Below are 18,456 nucleotides of genomic sequence, written 5' to 3' on the forward strand. Positions count from 1 at the left end.
AACAATGAATCATGGAACACTGCACCAAAAACTAATGATGTAATATATGGTGATTAACATAACAATAAAAAAATTAAAAAAAAAGAATTTGAGATTATATTTCCTTTTTCTTAGTTATTAACAAAAGTGCTACAATCACTAGAGGTAGTATAGATAAAATTCAGTTCTTTTTCAGGCCTCTGCTAGTCATAGTCCATAAATACAACATTGAAAGTGCTTTCAAAGTATCTTAAAAGGAGTACCAAATCTTAAGGCAATGAAATGTTTATATATGTACTTTTGGTTTTATTGTGCCCATTTTTTGCATCTTTAAGAGCCCGTGTTTTATGTTTAAAGTGAAACATGGTATTTGTCCAGCTGGAATGCTGACATCCCAGCTCATATCATCTGTGGTATGTGCAAATGAGAAGAGATTCAAGAACTTTATCAATTTTTAGAAAATATTAATTTTCTAATGCTGATGAAGGAAGGGCAAGTGAGAAAGTCTGCTACAACCATTCATTCTGGTCTTTTTACCAAGAAAAAAAAAATACTCTGGACAATATACTTTCCAGTTGTTTGTCATTAAGTGTAGTTGTTTAGTGCATAAGACTATGTCAGGCTCACCTTCCACATAGGGCTTCTGTTCATAATATGATGATGACTCTACATACTAGTTCCCTTAAGGAGTGCTAATGGTAGTCGAGTTGGTGGTCACTGTGATGGAATAGCCATCCTACGAAGTTAGGTACGTGGCAGTTTGACACCTTGCCCCTCTAGAGTTACTGGTTTAAAGCTGACCTGCATGACCTTGCTGGGCTCCAAACCATTATACAGCATCAGTTCGATGAAGATGGGTTGGTATGTTTAAGTAATTATGTGATTTGTCTCTTGTTTTTGGCTCTTTTATGCCTTGCTTATGTACTAATTTGTATCGACATAGTGTAGACCACAATTTATAGGTGAATAGAAAAGCAAATTGAAAATAAAAGATTTATAAAATATAGACACTTGCTTTCATAATTTACCTTAGGATGGAAAGCCTTTGGTTTTTGGAAGCATTATGTTTCAAAGTAAAACTTCCAAATGGAAATAATTTACTCCTTTTTTATTTTGTCAGTTTGATTTTGGTGTTTATGCAGATGTTATTTGTAATATCATAAGTGAGAAACATTTTTCTCTTCTTTGTTTCCCAGTAGATTCAGTAAATGGTGGGAGTGATAGCCACCATCTGTTTAATCTGTAATCGGTTTTTGCTTAAATATCTGATGAGAAAATATTTGTCTCAAACTGGTATCCTCTAGAAGGTATACAATAAAACTATTTTCATTTTAAGTTCTTAGGACCTTTAGATGAAAATTTCTATACAGAAGATTTTTACTTCTTGGAAAAAATAACATTTACTAATCTAGTAGAGAAAATTAAAGGCATTGTTGAAAATATGGAAATCAGCTCAAAGAAGTAAGTATTTAAAATCATAAGAGCAATTCATTTGGGGGGGTGCAATTTTGCATCTTATTTTTTCTTTTTAAGATTAGAAAATGTTTCAAATATGTACATAAGATATAATAAGAGATATGTGGAGAATATTTAAATAACGAAAAGCATCCATATACTCACCATCACCAAACCATAGATGTTGATAGTTTGATTTGCCTTGGATCTCACTGTCCTCTTTGTTTCTTACGCGCCCAGCCAGTCTCCATCCGCCCTGAGTGGTAACCATCTTCCTAAGTGCTGTGTGCACGATTCCATATTTGTGTTTGTGCTTTTGCTTCTTATGTGCATATCCATGATCAGTGTTGATGTGTTGAATGCCTGACTTTTATAGAGAAATGCTATTTACTGTAGGCTCCTTTGCAACTTCTGCTGGAGCTTTATCTACGTTCATGTATGTAGAGCTGGTTTCTTCATTTTAGTTCCTTTTTAGTGTTTCATTTAATGAATATACTGTAGTTCATTTATAAAGTCCAATACTGAGATACGGTTAACTTGGCTTTAGTTTTTTACTGTTACAGAAATGCTATAATGAACCAGCTTTAAATGTTTCCTTGTGCAGGGCGCCTGGGCGACTCAGTCAGTTAAGTGGCTGCCTTCAGCTCAGGTCGTGATCCCAGCGTCCTGGGATCGAGCCCTGCATTGGGCTCTGGCCCCGCATCGGGCTCCTTGCTCAGCAGAGAGCCTGCTTCTCCCTCTCCCTCTGCCTGCCGCTCCCCCTGCTTGTGCTCTCTCTCTCTCTGTCAAATAAATAAATCTTTTAAATAAATAAATAAATGTCTCCTTGTGCAATGTGAGTTTCTCTAGAGCACAGGAGTGTTACCGTTGGGTTGTAGGGTATGCATGTCCTCTGCTTTACCAGATACTGTTAAATTCTGTCCTTTAAAATAGTTGCGATAATTAACACTTCCACTAGAAATATGAGAGTTCTGTTTTCCCAAGTTCTTACCAATACTTGGTGTTATCCAACTTGTTAATTTTTTCTATCTGGTGGATGTGAAATTGTGTCTTTTTTAATTTGCTTTTCTTTGACTTTTAGTAAAGTTGAGTTTTCATACAATTATTTTCATTCATGTTTTCTCTTCCATAAAATACTCATACATGTCTTTTGCTTAGCTATCGGGTTATTTTCTTCTTTTAATGATATATAAATATTTTCTGTGATTCTGTATACTAATCTTTATCAATTATATGTGCCTCGTGTATTATATTACAGTTTGTGACATGGCTATTTACTTTTTTATTGTAATTTTTTACCAGATACATAGACGTTTTTAATTTCAATATCAAAATATTATCAGGATTTTTCCTTCATAGTTTGTGGTCTGCGCACACAAGTGTGTGTGTCTGTGTGTGTGGGATGTATAAGAGTTTTCTCTAGCCTGAGTTCATTAGGATATTCTCCTTTATTTTCCTCTAAAATTTTTCAATTTTTCATTTTTTACTGGTTTATATCTTTAATTCTTCTTGGGTCTTTGTTCCACTGGTATACTGTCTCGTGCCAGTCCCACACTCCAGTTACCACAGCTTTATAATAAATTTTGATACTGGAGAGCAAAAATTCTCTCTTCTACCTCTTCTTCAAAATTATGTTGACTGGTTTTGGCTACTTGTTTTTCTGTATAAATACGATTAGGACCAGCATAACAAGTTCCGTAAAAAATGTTCCTGGAATTTTTATGGGAATTTGTTTGAGTTTATAGATTAGTTTAAGGAGAATTGCCATCTTTATATAATATTAAATTACCCATCTATTAAATATAGACATGTATTTGTATATAGCTATATAAATGTATAATACAGTATATACAATTTAATATATATAAAATAACAGGTATATAACTGATGTATGTGGTATATAATTGTGGTATATGATTTATATATAAACATATATATGAGAATATATAGGTAGATAGTTACATACACTTACTTAGTGTTCCTTTTGGGTTCTTCAGTGAAGCTTCCATTTATTTCCCATGAGGTCTTACAATTTATTCCCTTGTACTTTATGCTTTTAGTTCATATTGTAAATGGTGTATTTTAAATTACATTTTCAGATTGTTTAATGCTAAATTACAGGAACAATATTAGGTTCTATATCGATATTCCTTGCTTGACTCTCAATTTTTGTAACATTTTTTCTAATATTAGACACTCCTGTCATTTGTGAATTTTAACAGCTTTGTTCCTTAGCTTCCAGCTTTTAAACATCTCATTTATATTGGCCTTTCTCTTATCTTAGTTTGCTTAATTTAGTGAAAGATATATCTATTTAACTAGACTTACTACTTTACTAATTTATTTTTTTAGTTTTCATATATGTGGATATAGGACATGGCAACCTCCCAATTGTTTTTGTTTTGTTTTTATCAGTTTCAGTTCTTTGTTATTTCTCTTTAATCCATTTTCTTTTATAAACTTCTCAAGTTGAATTCATAGCTTATTAATATCACATTTTTTCCTTATATATCCTTAAATTACCAGCTTAAAGCATCTCTCTAAACACTTAGTTGTATCACATAAGTTTTAAAATATAAATATTTCATTATGATTCAGTGCTAATATGTTCAAATTTCTGTTTTGATTTTTTAACATTTATTTTTTAAGATGTTTTAAAATGTTTAAAATTGTCGGCTTCATCAAGGCAAAATTTGTGGTCCATTTTATTGTTTTTATCTTCTCTATATAGAATTCTGCCTAGATCTTGTTAGGTACCCAGGAAATATTTATCAAATAAATAAATGAATAAGATGTGCTTTAAATTTTTTAAAGGGCACAGTGTGTGATTTCCAGTTTGTTTTGGACTGTGATTAGAGAACATGGTGTATGAACCAGTTATTTAGCATTTATTTCTCTGAATTTTGTGAGACAGGGTTCATTCTTACCATTGTCTCATGCTTGATTTTCTTAAAGGCATATTCTCTAATTATGTGGAAGATTTTATACATGTCTATTATATTGAACATGCTGTTTTTTTTCCCAGCCATCGAAATACTGAATACCTTGTTTTATCTGTCAGTTACTAAAAGAAGTTTGTTAAAACACTGCTAGAATTATGGATCTATCATTTAATTCTTATAACTTTGCTAATTTTTGTTTAAATATTTTGAGCTATAGTCATATATACCCTGATTCAGAACTGTTATGTTTCTAGTGAATTGTTCCTTTTATCATTATATGAATTACTCCTTTCCTAGTATTCATTTTGTCTTAAAGTCTGTGGCATCTTATATTTAAGCCACATCAGTGTTCTTTTGGGTTAATGTTTTTGTTACATCTTTTTCTGTTCTTTACTTCAGAGTACCACTGCATCTTGTAGCATACAGCTAGGCTTTGCGGTGGTTCCTGCCAGAACTCAAAGTTCTGATTCTTAGTCTTGAATACAGAATTCTGATGAAGATGAAATGGATGTCCTTACTTAATCTGTCATTTAGGAAGTAATTCATCAGCTAGGAAATGATGTTACTATAGAAAATTATAAATAAGTCATAAAGTAAGGGCTTTTCTACAGTAAAGAGATAATATCCACAGTTATTTTCAGGGTGCCTGGGTGACTCAGTTGGTTAAGCGTCTGCCTTTGGCTCAGGTCATGATCCCGGGGCCCTGGGATCGGGCCCCATATCGGGCTCCCTGCTCCTCAGGGAGCCTGCTTCTCCCTCTCCCTCTGCCTGCCACTCCCCCTGCTTGTACTCTCTCTCTCTCTGTGTCAAATAAATAAATAAAATCTTAAAAAAAAAAAATCCACAGTTATTTTCAAGTGGAGTAAAACTTAAAGCTTTAAAAAGAAAAAAGTTATAATTTTTAGTTAAATAATTTAGGTCCTAGTATATGTTGGAAAGTATATAATTCAGTAGTTTTTAGATTTTGTGACTATATTGTTAACATTTCAGAGCTAATTTTTTAACCTTATTTGGTAAAAAATACAGTTTTAAGTAGGCTTGAGAAGCTATTTCAGCTACTTTAAAGGTGCATTTCAGACCAAAACGACCATCCAAACAATAAAAACCACTAACATTAAACTATAAGAACATCCCCTCTAATTGTCTGAAGTTGTCACATGCACACACACAATGCTAAACAAGTCGTGCTGTGGTTGAATAAATTCATAGTTGCTTTAATATGAACATATGCTTAAGATCCGCGGCCTTGTTTTCATGCTTTCCAAGAGTTGGCGACCTAGGAAGGTAGACTCTGGATGCAGGAGGTGGAGTCCCTGGAAACACCCCCAGGAGCACATGGTACATGTTCCTGTTGCAGAGTGCTTACTGCTTGCTCGGCTCTCAGAGAGGTCCCCACGCCTCAGAGAGGAGGCGTGGAGCTTCTCGTGCCTGTTCCCCTCTTCAGCTCTTGGCAAAAAGAGAAAAACCAACCTGGATACCACAATATTCAGAGAATCTACAAAAACGTTGTTTGGGCCCCAAATTTCCTTTTCCTCATTTCTTCTTCTCTCGGTGCATCTGGTCTCCTTGAAACATGGGGAGAATGTTTGACCACATTTCCTGCATTGTGCCTCCACTTTACATATTAGAGAGTATGTAGCTGATAAAATACCTTTGAGGGAGTTTAGAAATAGAGATTATAGAGACTGGTTTCGATTAATTCATTCATTTTATTTATGTTTATTAAGTGGCCATTAAGCAAAGTCGTACATGTCAGAATCTGATAGTCCAGTGAAAAATGGTATAGTAGACACAGGTTCTCAACCACTCGGAATCTAAATTTCTTTATAAGATGGAAATGCTTATTCTTTCTTTTCTCTTTCCTTTTCTTTCCAAAAACTTGTCTTAAAGTTCAGCCAACATGTATCAATGAACATATAATACATTTCCTCCCTCATGGATTTTCAAATTTGGTTATATGTAATCTAGGTATTTGTTTTATGCGGTTTTAATTAGTTTTCAAACTAATTTGTAAGCATTTCTATGGTCTGGACTTCCTAATTATTTTAAAAACTCCCCCTTTTTGGTTCTTCCTGCCCTTTCTTTCCTGGGTGGGCCCCATTGCTTGGACACATAACCAGCACTCAGCAAATATTGCCTTGAATTGAATGATTCACCAAATGCTTATGGACACTGCTGAGAACACCAGTTACAAGTGTTTAAAGATCATATCAATGATAAGGAAAAGCAGGCTGGTTTTTAAAGCAACAGTCCTCTTTAAACTGACAAATTTCCAACAAGTTTGGAAGAAAAGTTATTTACATAAAGCTTGTCTGTTGGAGATATTTCAAATTCAATTTCCTTTTCTCAGGGCATTAATTGTGATATGAAATGTGGACCTTTCTCTGAAAAACTCACACATTGTCTTGTTTATCTAGCATGAGCGACCTTGTTATGAAAGCTGATGCCCTTCTCTCCTCTTTGCCTAAACGTGCATCTCGCCATGATATCACATTTCTTAGAGAGGATCACAGGTAAGAACATGATGTCTGTGTTTTTCCTGTCACTGCATCCCATACTCAATTATGGCTTCCATTTGTATTTATAATATAGCAAAATTTAAAGTAGAATTAAAAATTGTTAGAGAAGAAATGTATTTGACAAGATTAGGAAAAGAGATTGCAGTTGATTATATATTCTAGTAAATAAAGGATGATGTGTAAGGATCTGAAGCTTCAAGTAAATTCTATCTAGTATAATTTGTTTTATTATCTTTCTTGTTCAAGATCATTTGGAATTTTTGCAGTGTCTTGGGATTATCATTATATATAAATAATACGTTTATATTCTCAACGTATAAAAGATTCAGTTACTAAAGAATTCTGATTAATAAAATGTAGACACGGGGGAGCCTGGCTGACTCAGTCGGAAGAGCATGCGACTCTTGATCTCAGGGTTGTGAGTTCAAGTCCCACACTGGGTGTAGAAGTTACGTAAATAAATAAATAATAAAATGTAGACATGTACAATAACGTGTCCAAGATGTGTTCAATGGAACACTACTCTGAGATGTTGACACATATATTCTGAGAGGAAAAGTGTTCTCTGGTCAAGTTTAGAGAACACTACATTCTTGGGAAGGGATAGGGAGAGATTCTCAGTATGCATCAATATATTAACAGTTAAGAGATGTGATCTACTTAAAGGTGAAAAGTTCATTTTTGGTTAATTCAGCAGTTGTGCAACTTATCCATGGAACACTTTTTGGTTAAAAATTTATTATTTCATGAAGATTAGATTTCCGAAGGCAGCCATCAGAGAAATACTGTTTTGGGATAATAAGCTAGTGTGTAATTTCACTATATTACACAGTTCCTCTAAGATAGTCAAAATGAAATTCACCAAGCTCTGTCTACATACGTACAATTATCTGTGTCCCCAGAAGAGAACCTTTTCTGTTGTTTTTAATTATGGACCACATAGAATTGGGAAAAAAAACAGACATCATATAATTAAACTATAGGCGTGTTTTATTATATGTGATTTTTTTTTTAATATTTTTTATTTATTTATTTGACAGAGAGAGAGAGACAGGGAGAGAGGGAACACAAGCAGGGGGAGTGGGAGAGGGAGAAGCAGGCTTCCCGCCGAGCAAGGAGCCCAATGCGGGGCTCGATCCCAGGACCCTGGGATCATGACCTGAGCCGAAGGCAGACGCTTTACGACTGAGCCACCCAGGCGCCCCTTATATGATCTTTTTCTAATCACCGCTCCTATAAAACTCAACTGAGACAAACACTTTAGCACAGACTCAGAATGGCTGACACTCTCTTGTAAGTTTGCTGGTTTTATGGCAGATGCCATCTTAGGTTGTTCATGTGTACCTCCAGCAGTAACACTGGCTTCAGCCACAGGACATCTGTCTTTAGAGAGAGGTCTTTACACACACACAGGAGTAAACTCGGGGAAGATTACTTTCTAAAGAAAGTAGCACTTTTGGAAAGGAAGTTTTATTGTTTTCAGATAGCTGAGATTCAGTACTTGTATTTTTAAACACATCTCCTGGAATTCTTCTTACAAACATCTTTGACTTCTGCATACCATGCGCTGAAATAATTTAACACAGATTACTCAAAATCGTCATTGTAAACATTAGTCACTAGACTGTTCCATGAAGCTATATTATACTTACGAATTTTGATACATTTGGAACTTGTGCCTGTGTTAAATGTCTGATACATTTGATCTTTTATAGTTTACTGTCGGTTAGTCTCGACTTTCTCTGCCTTTCACATCTGTCAGTGCATCTACTGCTTTTAAGCCTACTGCCTTATTTTATAGAAATGGAAGGTGGAAGAGTATGATGGGACTTCGGGACAGTGGTCTGCAATTCTCCAATTTTTTCTGTTATTTCTGGGGCATTGCTATAAGTATTTATAAATGGGCATGTAGCATGTATGTATTGGCGTGCCTCTCTGTTTATACAATAATACCCTCATCTAGTGCCTGCCTTCTGAAACATGCAGAGTTAGTAATTTTCTATTTTCTGCGTTCATGGATATAATTTAGGCATTTAGCCTTTTTTTCTATGTGTTTACCCATGTTGATATGTTTATCTAGGTCAGCATTGGTTGTGTGACATAGCATGAACTTTCTTGTCCAAAACACCCAGTTTTTGAATCCCAGTTACCATAGCCCGTGACCTCTTATTCCTTCAGTTTAATCTATAAAATATAGTATTGATTCCTACCCTACAAGGGTTTTATGAGACTCAGACCTACTGCCTTGAATATAATAGATAATTAATGCATTGCAGCTATTATGTGTATTTGTTAGACAAATAATGAAACTTGGAAATAAGAGAAAGAAGATTGGACCTGAAAGTTAAACCATAAAATCAACTCAAATTAATCTTGGGGGAGACATGTGAATACCCACCTTAAAAGTAGGATCCAGGCCAGCAAAACTTAATGATAACCTAATTGAAGGTATTAATTTAATGAAGGAAGAATGACTGTTGGATTTGATTTGTGTTGGAACCATAGGAAAAGTAGAGAGAAGCACATTAGCAATGCTGGACTGTCCAGTCAGGTCTCAGTCAGAGCCGCAGAGATGCTGCTGTTGTGTGCATGTGTGTGAGTATGCGTACATGCACACGCATATGCATATGGGGGTGTGTAGATGAGAACTGATTTATTTATGCAAGAATTGTTGTAGGGTTTGCCCTTACACAGTTGTGAGAGCTGGTGAAGCAGTCCCTCTAAGGCTGTTGATTCTAGAGCTTGAAGCTCACAGGGCAAGCAGGCAGGAAAGGAGGTTTTAAGGCCGGGGTGGCCGGCCTTTCTGCCTGCCATGACACACCCCAAATTTAATGTAAGTTTTCCGGTGTACACGGTTCACAGAGTTCACAAATGAAAATAAATGAGTTGTTCAGGTGAAATGTAACTGTTTTTAGAAGAGGGAGGACACAGAAATTTCTCTGAGAAATCTTCACAGAGGGAATACTATAGGATGAATAGTGTTTTCAACAACATCTTTAAAATAGACAGTCTGGCCTGTCTTTCTACAAAAACTAATCATCTAATTCAGTAAAACAACTCTGAATGGAATGGATAGGATATTGGCTGAGTAGCAACTTCTCATTGCTCTGGCCTGTTTGAAATGTCCTTAGTTTATCTCTAAGACTTGACAGACTGCACCTACCTCAAGCTGCCCTTCATGGCTTTCTCTGACTTAAGCTTTTAATAATTATTGACTGTCAGCGTAACTGACATTATTCCTCCTGGCTAATGGCATGAAGTACAGCAATAGTTTCTTGACAACTGAATACAAATCCATTGCCTTAAAAAGGTGGTGTAAGTAGAGTTAGCATCTTTTTGTTGATACTGTGTGAGGAAAGAGACCTCCTACTTCCATTCTTAGGTGAATCAATGTAATACCTACTGACGGGCTCAGGATTCTGCTCAGAAAATTGTCCTGAGTCTCTGCCAGTGCACAGAGAGGTAGATGATAGGCACTCTGGGGTTCTGATACATACACCCTCACAGAATTGGCAGCAGTCTGAGTAAATGGTGCCTACTTTGGCCACCACGCCATCTCATAAAGCGTGCAGAAAATGACTAGTTTTGAATAATGCTGCAAGTATGCAAGTAATTTGCGAAATTTTCACCAAGATCACTAACATCATTAACCATTGTAGTTAGGCCCTTTAATTTTAAAACATCTGATTTGTAGTCTTTATATCTAGCAGCAGTTGTCTGGCAGGACCTGTTGTCTGATTCTGTCCCTCCTATTTTAGCAAAATCATCATGTCAACTGCATATAAAATAAAATCTTTTATTTCTTTCTCGGAGGACCCATATTTGAAGTGACTTTTACATTAGCTTTTATTGCTGAAAAATTAATCCCTTCACTGCAAAAAGTCTAGAGCACCAAAGAAGACTAATGTCCCTGTAATTTAACAGGTATACATTTTGATTTGGAAATCTTTTTCCCTTTGTAATATGTAAGATGTTTAATTCATACATCTTGAAAAACTGACTTCTTGTATTACAGTGTTAAAATAGTAATTCAGTTGGAATATTCTGTACTTTTAGTCAAATATATACTTTTAACTTTTGATTACAGTAAATATCGAATTTATTATCTTCCACTGGCGTTTTCTGTGCTTTTACTAATTTCCCCAACATTTCTCAGTAAAGACTATTCCATATTCTAACTTAGAATTCAGTTCAGTGAAAGACACAAGGAAGGAGACTGAAGGGAGGAGGTTAGGAGAGGAGAGGGTGACTGGGGTCAAAAGTAAGTATGATAAATTTGGGCTTTTTTCCCCTGAACTTTCCTGTTATATGTTGGGATTTTTTAAATACTAAATTTAATAAAACTACTAAGGAGTTAATTTTATTCTCAAATCTGAGAAAATACATTCAACAAACACAAAAGTTATCTTGGCTTTATTTTTTAATATTGTATGATCCATGAGAATTTGGGGGGGGTTAAAATTAGAGTTTTCACTGTAATAGTATTGTTCTTTGAAGAGTTTTTAAAAATCACTCATTCATAAAATCTTTCATTTTCTCTGATTCTTTCCAGTTTTGTAATTTATTGAACACAAACATTAGGCTTTTAAATTTGCATTTTCCAGAGTGGCTGCACCAGCTTGCATTCCCACCAACAGTGTAAGAGGGTTCCCCTTTCTTTGCATCCTCCCCAACATCTGTTGTTTCCTGGGTTGTTAATTTTAGCCATTCTGACTGGTGTGAGGTGGTATCGCATTGTGGTTTTGATTTGTAAGTGATATATATATATATATATATATATATCTCACTTGATTTGTAAGTGGTACACACGTGCACACATACACAGGAATATTATTCAGCCATCAAAAAGAATGAAATCTTGCCATTTGCAAGGATGTGGATAGAACTAGAGGGTGTTATGCTAAGTGAAATAAAGCAGTCAGAGAAGGACAGATACCGTATGATTTCACTCATATGTGGAATTTATGAAACAGATGAACATAGCAGGGGAAAAAAAAAGAGGCAAACCAAGAGACAGACTAAATTATAGAGAACACACTGATGGTTTCCAGAGTAGAAGTGTGTGGGGGGGATGGGTTTAAATAGGTGATGTACATTAAGGAGGGCACTTGCTGTGATGAGCACCAGGCGTTGTATGTAAGTTATCTCTCAATTCTCTACCTGAAACTAACATTACACTCTGTGTTGACTAACCGGAATTAAAATAAAAACTTGGAATTAAAAATAAATAAATTTGCATTTTCATCCGTGAAGTAACCAGGATTTTTTTTAATCCAGTGAGAAAGAAAGCAATTTTTTTTTTTTTTTTTTGAGGAAAAGAAAGCCATTTATAAGAATGCATATAGCTCGGGGTGCCTGGCTTGTTCAGTTGGTGGAGCATGTGACTTGATCTCAAGGATGTGAGTTTGAGCCCCATGTTGGATATGGAGATTACTTAAAAAAAGGAATGTGTATAGCTGAGACTAAGACTTATTAGATAATTAAATAAATTTAACTGATCATCTCTCATCTTATTTTCTATTTTCCTAGCATAATAACGATAAACCCTGAAGAGAATGACATGTTCTTTGATGTCATTGCTATTGTTGATCCATTGACAAGAGAAGCACAGAAGATGGCCCAGTTGTTGATTGTAAGATAATAAAATGTTTTTATTATATATTTTCTATATCATTTTATATTTTCATTTTGAAATTTATAATTAATCTTTCAGGTCTGTTTCCAAGTATTTGTGTTCTTGATGCTTTGTTCTGTGCAGCTTTTAATTAGCGTGTCATATTTCAATGTAGAAAATGAAATGGTAGAGCTGTGCCTGGGGTGTTATGGCAGTCCCAAGGTTAGGTGTTGCGGTGGACTTAATTATCGTCCCCTGCCTCCCCTGATATGTTGGAGCCCTAACCCCTACTGTGACTGCATTTGGAAACGGGGCCTTTTGGAGGGTAATTAAGGTTAAATGAGGTTTTATGGCTTGGGCCCTAATCCAGTAGGATTTATAGCCTCACAGAAGAGGAAGGGAGAGAGATCCCTTTCTCTCCTCACACACACAAAGAAGAGGTCATGGGAGCACACCACAACATGGTGGCTACCTACAAGCCAGGCAGAGAGTGCTCATCAGAAACCAAATCAGTCAGCATCTTGATCTAAAATAAATACATTTCTGTTGCTTAAGCCACCCAGTCTGTGGTATTTTGTGATAGCATTTTGAGCTAATTCATCCTAATTCCCCTCTTCATCCTGTTTTGAGTTCTGAAGAATGGCTTCTGGAGAAGCCGATGATCTAATAAGTAACAATAGCCAAATAGGTGAGTGAAGGTTGTGTTCAGTAAGTCTGGCCGCAGTAACAGTAGCTTCAAGACTGGAGTTTATTTCTCTCATCTCACAGTCCAAGCGTGAGCTGCATGGAGTGGCTAAGGCAGGTCCACAGCGTGAGGATGCAGGCGACTTCTGTCTGGTGGTTCAGTCATCTTCGTGAAGCTCCTCCTAGCTCATGGTCTGAGATCACTCGTCAGGCTCCTCTCCTGTTTCTGCGAGCAGGAAGGAGGCAACAATGGCATACTCCGTCCTGTCACATCTCATGGACCAGAATGTAGCAAGTCATGCGGCTGCACCTAGACACAAGGGAGGCCAGAAGCTGTGCATGAAGCTGAACATTCATTCACTGAGAAAGCAGAGAGAAGGAGCACTGGGGGGAGCTAGCCGACTCTGAAAGGACATGTGCTTTTTCATTCTACTGAAAACTTGAGAGGTTCACACTGTGATGCAGCTTTCAGCGGGTAAATCACATAAGCTAGTTACACTGGAAATCTGTATTTTTTCTAGTGATGTTCAGAATTTTGGGGTACTCCTATTTGAAATTACTCCATGGTTTTTTTAAAGACACATTTAAAAAAAAACATTCTCAAGTGGAAACCATTTGTCCTCTGACAGTTGGCCTCACTTTTGGAAACAGGCAAAAGTGATTAGACATTGAGTCTGCTGGACTCTATAAGGGATCAAGCTGGGTCATATGGGTATACATGCCAGCGAAATTTCAGCCTGCAGTTTCTCTCAAATTAGTTTGCTCTACCAAGCCATACTAGAAAAAGGAATTATCGATAGCTCTTATAATTGGACAAATAATTTTGGGAAGTCTTTGCCATTCTACTCATTTAGTGTATACCCAGGGCAAATAATTCCATAGTTGGTTTACTTACCCCGTCCTTTCTTTTACCATTTGTACACCTTCAAATTTGAACTTCTGGAGACACATTACTCAGATTATTCTTTAGAGAACAGCAATCAGTAATCATACCTGTAAGGAGTGGAGCTAGTACGATACATTATAGTCTACACATACCCTGTTTCTACAGAGTCGTTATTCAGAAAAAAGCATTGTTTACCTCTGAAGTTTTTAGGTAAAGATAGAATTTAGGAATAAGAAATATGAGATTATACAGAAATATAAAATATGGGATGAGATCTCAGTTTACATGATTGGAAATAATAACAGTCTTCCTGAGCACCGCAGCACCTCACATAATTTATTATTTCTTACTATAAAGAAAACATGCTATAAAACAGAAGTTAACTTATTAGAAGTAGATAGTGTCTCATTTAACACTTGGGAAAAACAGTGGCTCAGCAACCTCCATTGTAGCAAATACATAGAGTGAAGAATGAGAATCAGAGCTCTTCAGTCCTCTGTCCTAATTCCTTCTCAAGCCTGTGTCCTTTCTGTTCCATGTACCTGTTTTTTCCCTTCTCTCTTTACCTGTGTCCTTTGTTGTCTAATATCTTTCAAATCTGCACAGACTTGCCTTCCTAGAGATAGAGACTTCCAAAATTAATAACTCTTCTATGTCATACGCCCCAGGGAAATAAAAAGAGAGTCTTTCATCCATATGTAGCCAGGAACTTCCTACATCCCTACCATGTGGGTGGAATTCAGAATGGACGGGGGTACCCTCGCCATTGTTTCTGGGAGGCCACCACTCTGTATTTGCACGTCATGGTTCTAGCAATTACTTTACTTTGTCCGTCAATGCTAAAGAAATTTGGATACCATGAAAGAAAGTCACATTAGGCAAAAGGGAGGCAGCGTAACCCTTGAGCCATGAAATTAGCTGTTTGGATTCAAATCTGACCTCTGCCATGACTTGCTGTGTGATCTTGGGCAAATTACCACATCTCTCTGTGTCTCAGATGTGAAGGTAGCTGCCTCTGAAGGCTGTCATGAGGATCACATGAGATAATGAGTATCAAGTGTGAACACAGTGCCTGGTACATAGTAAATGCTTCATAAATGTTAGATAGTAAAATTACTTAATACCAAATACGGGAATTTGTTTTCTAATAGGTACTTGGCAAGATTATCAACATGAAGATAAAATTGTTCATGAACTGTAGGGGTAAGCTTTCAGAAGCCCCTTTAAAGAGGTGAGTCTAAGTGAACATAATTTCATTTCAAAAGGTTTGCAAATGCTAAGACCAAAAATAAAAAGAGGACCATAATTACTGGGTTTGGTTTTTTCTTCATAAGATGCTTAATTGAAATAGACCAGAAGATCAAGGATAATTTACTAACCTCAATTGATATAAAATTAAAATAACCTAAGCAGTAAAATTGATCTAATCTAATTGCAGAATTTACAAGGATTTATGTTTGTCCATGGTATTTTTGAAAATGCGATCTAGGAATACCTATTTGGAAATACACAAGAGGAAAATAAAGTTGAATGAAACCATTTTGGGTTTAGCAATATTTTCCTTTGTTTGTAAAGATTTTATTTATTTGAGAGAGCAAGAGAGAGCACAAGCGGGGGGTGGGGGGAGGGCAGAAGGAGAGGGAGAAGCAGATTCCCACTGAGCAGGGAGCCTGACATGGGGCTCGATCCTAGGACCCTGGGATCATGACCTGAGCCGAAGGCAGACGATTAACCAACTGAGCCCCCCAGGTGCCCCTGTTTAGCTATATGTTCAATATTTTAGAGCTGACTTATGAAAATAATATCTTTAGGATATCATCTCATTATTTGGGAGTATTGAGATGTAATTAGTGTAGAATAATCTTTCCATAATATAGAAAATGTTTATTGTTGTATGCAGATATTCCACATTAATACTGTGCTGTTGAAATAGCATTGTCTCTTAGGGCGCCTGGGTGGCTCAGTCGTTGAGCATCTGCCTTCGCCTTGGGTCATTATCCTGGGGTCCTGGGATCAAGCCCCGCGTCAGGCTCCTGCTCAGCGGGAAGCTTGCTTCTCCATCTCCCACTCCCCCTGCTTGTGTTCCCTCTCTCGGTGTGTCTCTCTCTGTCAAATAAAATCTTAAAAAAAAAAAAAAAAAGACAGAAAAGAAATAACATTGTCTCTCAAGTAGGGACAGAAATATACCCTTCCTCCTCTTTCAGGATCAGAATCGGTATCATTTTGGGCCACTTTTACTGATAGGGATATACAGTATCCTTCAGGTGTCATGGGGCAGAAAAAGGGCTTGTTAATGTGCTTTTCTTTGTATAATGTAATTATGTAGCTCTAAAAGAATATATGCAAACACAAGACTGAAAAGTTGCATTCAGTTAATCCCTTGTTTACTTATAAAATTGTATTTGTTATAATTGATAAACATACCAGAGAGGATTGCCTCGAGCAGATATTTTAAACATGGCAAATATTTTTAATACTTGGAAAGCAATAAAATGGGAAATGTAGGGAATTTAGATGAAAGTCTAAGGTACATTTATTCCTTTCCTGAGACTCTTGTCTTCATGTTTCATTCATGTTATTCTCCGACTTCTCATTTATCTTGTGTATTTCAAATTTTATCATGTCCCAAATCCGAACAAAAGCTCTCATCATATTTTAGTCACTAACTGAGAGGTCTGTTAGCTCGCTGAGTAGAGAATTTTTCTTCCTATAAGTAGAGTTCTTCTCCATAGTATCTCTATAAAGCTTTGGGTTATATAATAAAGAGTAGGAATATTGAACATAAGCATAATCCATTAGGAGGGAAAGAACTTGACCTCTCTACTGTGAAATGACCCTTAATACTTTGGTTAATGACTCTGCACAGCGCGAGAACTCTGAAACTAGTTTGGAACTGTGAACTCAAAGGAGCATTATTGGCTCAGTAGCATCAAGCAAACAAGATAACACATTGATCCGCAGGCCTTTACTTTTTAGTATACTGCCCCATCCTTCTCAGAGCGGGGAGAGGTCATGGGCTGCTTCCTCCTGCGTCTCTCATCTCTCCTGTGTCCAGCCTTCCTCCGAGGCAGTGGCAGGGGGTGCTCTCTCTCATCATCCCTCCCTTTCTGTTTGAGCCCATGCTTTCCCACTTGTTCTGGAGCCTTCCTTCATCACATAGTCCCTTTGTTTTTAACCTCCCTGCCAGCCTGTTTCTTTCCATCCTGAGAGTTACTCAATTTAAAAAGAAAAATAAACTCTTAATTTCCTCTCCCTGGAGCCCTGACTTTTGTCTCCTCTTCTGCATTCTTTCTCTTCACAGCTTCTTCACAGATTACTCATACCCCCGTTCATCTCTTATTCACCGTACCTCCCCCTGCAGCTTGCCTTTAACTTCCTCTTTGCTGCTGGATTGTTTTTACTAAATCACAGACATGTTACTGTTGGCAGCATCCTTGGAATACTTCCGACTCAGTGACTTTTCCGCTGCATTGGACGGTACCGAGTATTTGTTTTGTCCATTTTCTTCATGGCTGCCTTCTCTCCCATGTCACCTCTTACAGACCCTCTTCTCCTTCAGTCCGCCTGCCTGCAGTAGGCAGCTTTGGACATGGCTGCCAGGGATCATGGTCTCCTGGGATTCATCTGCTCTGTAGCTTCTCCTTGAGCTTGGGCTGCAGCTAGTGATTTGCTTCTCATGGAAAGCACGAGGTGAAAGTAATGGAAGGTTTCTTCAGCAACTAGGTTATAAAAGGCTGTGACTGGTGTCTTGCTAGCATTCTCCATCTCTTGCTCTTCTTGCTTGCTTCTCTGACCAAGCGAGCTGGAGGGACCCTTGTGGCAAGGACCCGAGGGCACGCTGCAGACAGCTGCTGTAACCAGCTGCAGTCCTTTTTCCAGCAGCCCTGGGGGGGGGCGGATTGCGCCGGCCTCAATGTGGGTCCCCTCCACTGGGGAGGGGCTGGAGCTGACTACAGCACAGCTGACACCTTGACTGCTATCTCCAAATAGTGAAAGTCACGATTCTTAATAGTAATAAAGCTAATTCTTCATTGGGGGATAAGGCCAAAATACTCTAAAGCTCTGTTAATAAGCAGCTGTTTTCAACTCAGTCCTGTTTTTAACTGAACTTTTACCAGAATTTTAATTTGCTTGCATTTAATTGCTTTGTGGTTATCATTTCTCTTCATATGATTAGTGGTGCTAGGATCCAATAAAATGGCTGAAAAATGGGCCATGGTCAAATCTGAAGAAGGATCAGTGAGCAAATACAGATCATAAACTAGCAGAACTGACATAAGTCAGTATATGTTAAAGGCATTCTAATCGTGTTCATCAAGGAATAATTAACAAGGATATATAATATATATAATCTTATAGTAGATGATTGTCTACTGT

General features: G+C 37.0%; 1 protein-coding gene across 2 annotated transcripts in view; it reads left to right on the top strand.

Moving 5' to 3' along the window:
- Positions 1 to 18,456, top strand: part of UGGT2 (UDP-glucose glycoprotein glucosyltransferase 2) — a 178,333-nt gene that overhangs the window by 121,829 nt on the left and 38,048 nt on the right. For both annotated transcript variants that reach the window (XM_025875171.2, XM_073894385.1), the window contains 4 exons: positions 1,316 to 1,440; positions 6,794 to 6,889; positions 12,425 to 12,527; positions 15,231 to 15,310. In XM_025875171.2, coding sequence (XP_025730956.1) covers positions 1,316 to 1,440; positions 6,794 to 6,889; positions 12,425 to 12,527; positions 15,231 to 15,310 — 404 coding nt within the window. The remainder of the gene's footprint in view (positions 1 to 1,315; positions 1,441 to 6,793; positions 6,890 to 12,424; positions 12,528 to 15,230; positions 15,311 to 18,456) is intronic.

Source organism: Callorhinus ursinus, unplaced genomic scaffold (genome assembly GCF_003265705.2).
Source record: "Callorhinus ursinus isolate GAN/ISIS: 27379988/994484 unplaced genomic scaffold, GSC_fseal_2.0 scaffold7, whole genome shotgun sequence".
Taxonomy (NCBI): Eukaryota; Metazoa; Chordata; class Mammalia; order Carnivora; family Otariidae; genus Callorhinus; species Callorhinus ursinus.